This window comes from Manduca sexta, chromosome 28 (genome assembly GCF_014839805.1).
Source record: "Manduca sexta isolate Smith_Timp_Sample1 chromosome 28, JHU_Msex_v1.0, whole genome shotgun sequence".
Lineage (NCBI taxonomy): Eukaryota > Metazoa > Arthropoda > Insecta > Lepidoptera > Sphingidae > Manduca > Manduca sexta.
The window spans coordinates 16833320-16842773 of NC_051142.1; the positions used below are offsets into that span (position 1 = coordinate 16833320).

General features: G+C 36.4%; 1 protein-coding gene across 1 annotated transcript; it reads left to right on the plus strand.

Annotated features, from left to right (window-relative positions):
* The first annotated feature begins 824 nt into the window (after positions 1 to 824).
* On the plus strand, positions 825 to 8626 carry LOC115456201. Its single transcript, XM_030185164.2, has 6 exons — positions 825 to 1028; positions 5169 to 5249; positions 5624 to 5722; positions 6337 to 6422; positions 6956 to 7156; positions 7963 to 8626. Exons 1-6 carry the CDS (start codon positions 986 to 988, stop codon positions 8101 to 8103), a joined length of 651 nt encoding a protein of 216 aa, XP_030041024.2. The 5' UTR covers positions 825 to 985; the 3' UTR covers positions 8104 to 8626.
* The last annotated feature ends 828 nt before the right edge of the window (positions 8627 to 9454 follow it).

The following is a 9454-nucleotide window of genomic DNA, read 5'->3' on the forward strand; positions in this document are numbered from 1 at the left end:
ACTACAAGAAGTCGGTTTAAAACTATGTCAGTGTCCATTGTCAAATATTTAATCTATAATATTTTATGATTACTGTAATGTGAGCTCACTAAAATATATAACATCTAAGACTATTCCACTATACTGTGCTTCCATTACTGTATGAGTAAATAATGTTACTAAAATTATTAGTATTATAACAGCAATGTACTACAAAAATAACAAAACATCAATGTAATTAAATAGAGGAAACGTCTTCGCCCTTTTCAATAGCGTACACGGAAATCTCAGTGTCACACTGTGTTCAGGAATAACGAATTAAATTGACCACTTTCTACTACAAAATTGATAAATGGAATACAGGCTGTCCCTCTCAGACGGCTTTGGTTTCACACAATATGAAAGTAGTAGGACAATCTGGTGGAAAAATGCGCTATCTATCGTACAAAATTAGCTATTTTAAACTCTAAATAGATATATATAAAGTATAAGTTCAATTAGCCATTCTTACATCAAATATGTCGCAAAGTGCAATGTGTCGTCGAAGTGAATGGGAAACCTCACAAGCAGAATATATGTATACTAAAATCGATTTCTACAAATACAATCGTATAATAAAGTCATAAAGTTAAAATTCATTTAACAGTCCTTGAGCACTTACGTCGAATTGTTTTCAAATTCTAAACACATGAACCCCCATGAGCAAAGATAATAATGTCATATGTCCAATGACTAATAAAAAAAGAATTTAGAACTTTATTCCTTATTGGAATCAGTTACAAATGACGTAACAATCACAACCGGTTATAATCTTTTTATAACGAGTGAAAGTTACAACATTCGTACTTCATGTGTTCACCTCTTCGGTCAGTTTGGCGGCAAATAGTGGCGCATTGACAGCTTGATTTTTTAATTTTTCTTTTTACATTTCAAAAAGTGTTTTGTTATAATGTTTGAGTGACAAAGGAGGATTTTTGTTTCCAAAATCATTATTTCTTGTGCTAAAATGGATGCCAGGAACATCGTTTTAATATCGCTGCTTTCTTTTGGTAAGTTAATAAATTAAGTACGTTTACTAAGGGAGTGTTACGTAAATTTAAAAATGCCGCATTACGAAAATGAAAAGTTGTGACGTTGTGTCTTAATGTTGCTTTTTTAAATAACTACATAAATAATATCCTTTTCATTCCGTAATACAACATTTATTATTGTAAATAACGGTACATACATAACGCGAACTACGGTAATTTTATATATTTTTTAAAATTTAACATACTTAAAAATTTAATAGTTATAATATAAAGGTTAAATAAATTATATTTGTAAACAAAACAAATATATACGTGATTTTTTAAATTTAATTATATTTAGGGATCATCTAATACTTGTAAAAATATATATAAGTACTATTTAAAATTCAAAAACAAATCCTCGAACAAACAGTAAAAATATTTAAAATCTTTAAATCGAAATTGCAAAGTTTATAATGTGCCACAAATTTCCCACCGAGTTTACCTTGACCCAAACAACGTACTATGTATAATATGATTACAAAATAACATAAACGTATCACACCTTTATTACTCAAAGGGTAGGCAGATGTGCAAGGGATGCAGAAATTACTTGTAGCCACTTTCCTCCCTGAAAATCGAGCCCATCACCATATGTGATACAATTTCAATTTCAAATACACAAGCATGTGATTCATAACATACTTGTGCTATATTGTAATCATCATTGGCAATTAAAATCTACGTGAAATGATAATGTAGAGTTCATTGGAGTTGAGACTTGCGAGGTACGCTGTACAGCTACACTGGTCACTTACCTGATTCTTGTCCTAAAGATATGCAAATTTGTATGAGATTATTATTCACATTAGTTTAAAAACACTATAGGTTATAATAATACCAGCAAAAGGTATAACGTCCCACTGCATTCTCTCCTATCAATGCTTTGGCATTTTGTTCCTTATCTCATGTGAATAAAGAAAAACAAAAATAAATTTAAAAGACGGAAACCTTTCGATTAACATATTATTTACAATAATTAAAGTATGAATAACTGGGCTAAAATAAGTTAAACCTTGTCGACTTGGTTAAAGGCTAACTAGTGCGAGGTCACATCGACACTTAGTTCAAGTCGCTGGAAATATTAAAACGATTTACACCAAAATCCTATCTTACTCGTTTACGTGAAGAACGTTTTTCATTATATATTTCATTTTCATTGATGTCCCCATCTACTTCTAGTGACCATCCTGAGTCGAGGTTCGTAACCGGTTAGTGGGTTGTTCTCAGCATGGTTGCTTAATTTCCAAGGGTTGCGAGCGCCTAAAGCACTCACCTAAAAATCCGGTGTTTGTATAAGCCGGCCCTTGCCAGGCTAACAAATTGGGTCATGTTAAAAAAAAGGTAGAATATCCGTCAAAGGAGACGAAAATTTTCTCGACTAACAGCCGTTTTTAATAAACAATCTTCAATCCGATTTCGAGAAAGCACCAATCATAATAACTCATTTGTATGCATGTTAGAAAAACCCACCATTGATCAATTTTTGAGCTAGATCGAATAGGGATCGTTTATTGAAAAGGGTGGTTAGTGATAATAATTTATATGCACCAGCTTTGGTGGTACACGTAATGAAATAACCATAACGGCCTATATAGCCCTAGGAAGAATAATAATAATATATTTATTTTCTCACAACTTTTAAAAATGGTAATTAATTCTTCCGACTGCAGGGCCCTTATTCTGTATGATAGTGTAAACGCGTAACGCGGCCGTGTCATGTTATCTTCGAGAAATGTGCGTGGAATGGTATTCTGTAAGCCAAATTTCTATAGTCCTAAACATGATGCGTTGTGTTACGTGCTTGTTACGCACTGTTAAAATAACGTGCGGGATAGAGAATAAGGCCCCAGAGCTAAGCATAAACCTGTGTTACAGAAGTCAATATCAGTGTGTACTCGTTAGGAAAGGGGGATGATCATGCGTAACCTAGCTACGTTCCGACCCAGTTGTTACTTAGTTGGTTCCTTAGACTAAATTCTCTAGATTCTACACCAGCTACCAGTATAACGAGTAGAACTTCGCGATGGCCTGTTTCGTTTCATATGTCTTAAGACGACTCTCGGGGGAAGATGAATTGACGATAACTGCCGAAACTAGCCCAAAACCCCTTATTACTCCAGGAAAATACTTTCTTGTTTTTGCTATCATAAAATAGCCCCTATAGGTCCCGCCTTGGGATATAAAACCGCTAACTCTCGTTACTTAATCTTGGATATTATTGTCAAACGCTATAAAGCCTTGTTCCCCTTAGTTTTTGCAATAGTCGCTAAACTGTTGCGTACGTTCACATCTATACGTTGTCGTACGTTATGAAAACAGTTATTGTGTGAAATGTCTAAAAAAAATCATTATAGCCCGCTGTACACGGGTAGAGTAAACAGCAAGGTAGAGTACTAACTATACCAATATAACAGGTTAAAATAGTGGAGTGCTGGATTACATTTACTGAAACTGATAAAAGTATTTAGAACTGGTAGAGTAGTATGCTAGTTGACTCTACTGTTTACTCTACGCGTTTCCAGCAGCCTTTAGACATTACATAAAACATTGCTGGGGTGAATAGTGACACTAATGATCATCTTGAATTTATCGCAAAGTTAAGTCAACTTTTCTTTTATCTCATTAATATTTCCAATTGGACCTTTCAATATATAATACCCTAGGAATTCTACAGAAACCCGTACTGTGTAAATAACGTGCGAATATAAACAAAGTTTTGAATACGACGTATCCGCATTGTGTCAGAGTTTCACAATTGTGTGGAAAGGCGTTGTACCAAACTGTGCGGCAAGATTTCTGCTTGCGTTGCCGCGACGTGTTTCGGAAGTTCCTGTTGACAAACGCGGATTCCCACGATTTCGAAACAACGATTTGTTAATAATCACTAATACTTATTGCCCTTGACCCGAATTCAATGAACAGATACGATGTATGGCAAAATTATTACTTAATTGCATTTTAATATGACGCTCGTCTACGTGGAGTGGTTGATGTGTTACTAGGTCACCAAGCTTGATTACAAATCTATACTCTCGCTCGATATTTTTTTTCTAAACCAAATGAAGCGGTTCTTATAAACTTCCCAATATTCCATGTCGCCTTAGTACAAATATGAATAAATAATATTCAATAGGGGTGCATCGAAGTATGTATAAAAAACATCACTTCCCTCCTCGACTACCTGTTTTGTAATGGGCGGATTTTAGAAATCTTTCGTCTCGTTCTTTCTTATTCCCCTCTCGCCACTACATTTGAACTACCATAAATATTTTCTCGCGATGGCTCCATGTGTGCCATGTTGCCCTGGTACACGTGGGAATAATAAGAATTTACTGAGAATTTTTAACGTCTTTGATTTTAAAATGGCTCCTCGAATTTCATGCTGCTTTGGTACACGTGAGAAAGTTTTAACATATTAGTGATTTTCTTCAAGCGATTTTTTTTATATTTGTTTGATACGACTACGCCGCTCATTACATCTATTTTGATGGCTGGTTCCTGCATTAAAGGGAGCTAGGGATTTAGTTTAAAAATACATTAAAAGTATGAGGGGAAACGCCATCTACTACACAGCATTATCTCATTAGCTTATGCAGTCCTGGTGCTGCGTGTATCAATTACCATAAAGTTCTCGCGATAAGTTAAGTCAAGTCACTATAAGCTAAGTTACTATGTATCTTTCTATAATAAATTAAAAAAAAAACTTGAACTTAAAAAATAAACTGTGCTCACAAAAAAAAACAAATACTTAATAACTTATTAATATAGGATTTTATTATGATGGTTCGGAATTAGAGCTTTTACAATATCCACTCCGGCTCGGCAGTAGTAATAGCGTAGTATGTACAAACAAACCGAATGAATTATAATAGATAAAGACGAATCCGGGATTCAAATGCAAACACACGGACATATACTGAAAACTACTTATAAACAAAAATAAATCGCATTGGACGAACCTCAGTTCTAAATGGGAGAATAAGATTATGGTCGGGAGATAAGATCTTAACGAGAGGACAAAATTTTAATTCATTCAATGGAATCGGCTCGTAATGACGAGTCCATGGATCTAAGATACGTCGCAGATGAGACTGACTTGCATGTATTTGTTTTCAGGGTCATGCGCTCTCATCATTCCCGAGGAGCTGCCTTCGCTTCTCTCTGTCGCTTACTCCAACATACCACCTATCAAGAAAGGTAATTTATGTATATTAATTAGCAACGCATTTTTAATATAATATACACGTTGTACACTTGTCTACAGTATAAATAGATATTATGAACCTTATCATCAGTAGCAGTGGGGTCACTTTGCTTGTATAAAAAATAATTTTATCAAGGTGATGAGCACCGTGAAGTGCTAAGCAATATCTACTTTATAAAACTATGTTCTGTATGGTGATGCAACAGTTTATAAGCAGCCATATCGCTTATAAAGAGATGTCAAAATGGGCCAGATCGACAAGGACAGTATTACTGGCTAAACTGTTGCGTTGTTTGCCTTATTACATTCCCAGAAGCCATTTTTCAACCTCCAAAACCAACCTCCTTTTTTTTTTATAATGTTGCAGGCACTGATTCTCGAATAGGCTTCGGTTTCGCATTCGGCAACCATGCTGACTTCCAAGTTATGCTCGAACTGGGCCCACAGACCAACACTATGAACCTTAGTAAGTACCTACACTTATAAAAATATCGAAACAGTGATTCCATAATGATTTGTAGACGTGTTGAAAGTCCATGTCGGGTTTCCGTCTGACCGGACTATGTGTCTGTTTATTATTTTGCTTGAATGACGAGACGAACTTGCCGTTCGCCTGATGGTAAGCGACACAACCGTCCATAAACAGAAGAAACACCATCCAATACCTTGAATTACAAAGTATTGTTTGGTATTCCACTGCGCTCGCCATCCTGAGACATGAGAGTTACACTAGTTACAATGTCCTTCAAACCGGAACACGACAGTGACAACACACTGCTTCTTGCAGGCCGAAATAGACATTGCCGTGGGACCTACCCAGGTGAACTCTCACATATGAGAGACCTACCACCAGAAAACTGGAGCAAACTATGTGACTAAGGGAGCAGAGAGTGCACCTATGTACTTGTACTATACTATAATATCTCTTACTTGTACTATAATATCTCCTGTGTACTTGGCTGATCTCCGTTGAGATTGGCCGCTGTAACCAAAATTCGGCTAGGAGGCGTTTATCTACTATTTCGTGGTCAAACGTTGTGTACTTATGTTGTAATTAAAAATATTTTTCATTGTTTTCAGCTGGACAACCATTCCCTTCGTCAGGAAACTCAAAGAGACAAGCGCCTTCTGCTCCACCGCCGAAAATCAACAAAAATAGAGAAAAGGTATTCCCTTCTTAATAAAATTCTTAACACTAACTAGCAAAAAAGATGGATTAAGCGTGAAATTGGACAACTGTGTCCAAATTTAAGGAACTATCCTTATAGGTTAGCCTTCTTTCAGGAAAGAAAGTTTCTTCAGGAATTGTGTTGTTAGATAGAGTTTATGTTATATGTATTCATTTATTACAGTCTCGGACTATGTATCGACTTCCTTAGCGGCGTAATTGTAGTACGGTACGACTGCAGTAGGGTCTTTGGTTTGATCCCTGGGTCGGGCAGGAATATTGAGTTTTTCTACTAAATATCAGCCCGGAGTCTGGAATGTGTGCCTGATATTGTAACAGACTCGCCCCCTACATCACGGGACGGAAGGCATAGGGGAAAAGTTGAAGCTCTATTAACACCTTTCGGGGATTAAGGATTTGTATATATAAAAGAAACGTCAAATTGCTAATTGTTAAAATGTTACATTGTTTTTATTATGTGCCGTGTATCCTTCGTTGGAGGTCCTTAAATAAATAAATAAACTTCTTCAGTTCCTGCAATCAGACGCCGGGAAGTACCTCCAACAATGGGCTGAGAAGATGAAGAGGCCGCAGAAGGTGGTGCCCACGCGGCCGCCAGCGCCCAAGCCGGGAGAAGTGCCCAATCTAGAAGACTCTCTCGTGGAACTAGTCAAGAACGACAAGGGAGAGTATGAGATACACCAGCCCGCGCCCGAAAATATGCCGTCAAAGGTAAAAATATAACTAAACTTTACCTCAATACGAGTACGTCACTTAAACTAGCGTCTGCGACTCTGAGGTCCCGGATTCGAATCCTGGGTCAGGCAGTGATTTTTTTTGCTCATTATAAATATATAGTCTGCAATTTATGCTCGACTGCCTCGGTGGCGTAGTTGTATTGCACGTCCGGTACTATAGCGCTCTGAGGTCCTGGGTTCGAATCCCGGGTCGGGCAAATTGATATTTGGGTTTTTCTGCTCAGTATCAGCCCGGAGTCTGGAATTTGTGCCCGATATGGCGATAGGCTCGCCCCCTATCACTTCATGGGACGGAACATACTTGGCGAAAAGTGGGTGCCCTAGTTGCGCCTCTGCATACCCCTTCGGGGATAAAATGCGTGATGTTATGTATGTATGTTATGTATTTATGCTCGATGGTGGTGGTTACTTATATTTAAAATAGCATTAACTTGAAAAAAAGTTTTCATACAATAAATTACTTACTTTTAATGTTTCCAAGTACGTACTTACCAATTTAAGTATTAATTTATCTAAAATAATGACTTTTCGGAGTTTATATTATGTACCTACGTACCTAACTGCCTACTTACTCACTTGAAGTCAAAGAAGTAAGGGCTACCTATCTTATAGCTTGATAATATTTTTATTATTTAATAGGTACTTATTTTTATATATTTTATTTTTAAACTCACTCTCTTTTCATCATGGGACGGAATACATAAATGTTCAAAATAAATTACCTTAAGTTAAACCTAGGTTTAAACCTAGAAGAAATGAAAACGCATTGCTTAATTCCAGGTACTAGACACGTTAAAGAAACTCTACGGCCTGAAGAGAGAAGAAACAGTGAAAACGCAGCCCGAGACCGTCACGCAGAAGAGAAGCGAAGAAGAAGTAAGAAGGATCACCGAAGACCTGTCTAACGTTGATTTGGACTGAGGCTTTAATGTTTTTGGAGGATTTTTGTAGCGAAGAAAACATATTTTGAATTTATTTTTATAGCTGCACGGCAAAGCGATTCCACCTGAAAGTAAGTGGAGTGGGGTCCAGTAGAATGTCGACCGACGAGAGATGATTACTCATAAACAGTCGACACAATTATGCCGGCCTTTTGGAACTGGATATACACAGGCTGATCTCAGAATATGACGCACTTGGACACTATGGCGGGTTTTAACCTTGTGTGCGGTGTTCGCTATCTGGGCGGATATAAAATATATCCCACCACCAGCATATATCTGTCTGTTTGTTTCGACTGAATAATAATTCGAGTTTGATGAAATTTTGTACCTATTTAGATAAATAGACGGGCCTAGAGCTAATAGGAATTAAAATCAGTCCTAATTAAACCTAGTGTTGCAACAATTTAAAAAGACAAAGGATAGATAAATTTGCTATACATTTCCTCCAAAAATATGTTTAGGTTGAGGCTTTTATAAATAAACATTTTGTATATATTGTACTTCGTGTTTTATTACTTTTTATAATATCTTAAGAGCACTATTAACGGTATCTCTAAGCAAAAGGACTAACTAGCCTTTAACTGACTCTCTCAGCATTTGCGGTGAAGGGTCCATTTAACCCGATTCCTGTCGACTTCCTTTTCTAATTTATGTAAAACCTAATTATCATTAGATCGATTTGCAGACCCTACTTATGCATATTAGTACCTATATGTTAATAATATGTATCGAGGTCCCCTTCGGAAAATTTCGTCCTTCGCCAATGCTCAGCACTCAACTCGGATTCAGCTTTTATAACATATAACGGCGAAAGAAACTGTAAGACGCTCTTCAGACGGTAAGCAGTACTACTTTCCCGCGACTCCGAATATCAAAGTTTCAATGTAGTTACTATAAGTCACTATAGGTCTCAACTTAAGGTCTTGTAATGTTCAGCTACAAAATACAATGTGTTAAATTGGAACAAAACAATGTTTCGAACTGTCGCTTAGCGCCAGGAATATATAAAGTGGTGGTACCTATGTTCGACCTCATAAAAATTAAATTCGAAAAAAATTAAATACCAAAAGATAAATAAAGAAACCATGAATTATTGTCTTTATTAATTGTAATAATAACCGGTTAAATGTTGCGTTTTTTTATCTGACTACTAACGAATACGTCCACGCTGTATGCTTATGTATTAAAAAAACAGGACATCCTAAGATTCGATCATAAACACTATAGGTCCTAATTAAAAACTGTGTGAAATGGTCAAACAATAGTTATGAAATTTGTATACAATAGTGTTTCATGGTTATTGGACGCGAGTGGTGCGCGCAGGAAAT

Coding starts and splice junctions, on each gene's coding strand:
- LOC115456201 (XM_030185164.2), top strand. CDS start 986: ATGGATGCCAGGAACATCGTTTTAATATCGCTGCTTTCTTTTG. Junction 5,250..5,623: donor CATACCACCTATCAAGAAAG/GTAATTTATGTA, acceptor ATAATGTTGCAG/GCACTGATTCTCGAATAGGC. Junction 5,723..6,336: donor GACCAACACTATGAACCTTA/GTAAGTACCTAC, acceptor CATTGTTTTCAG/CTGGACAACCATTCCCTTCG.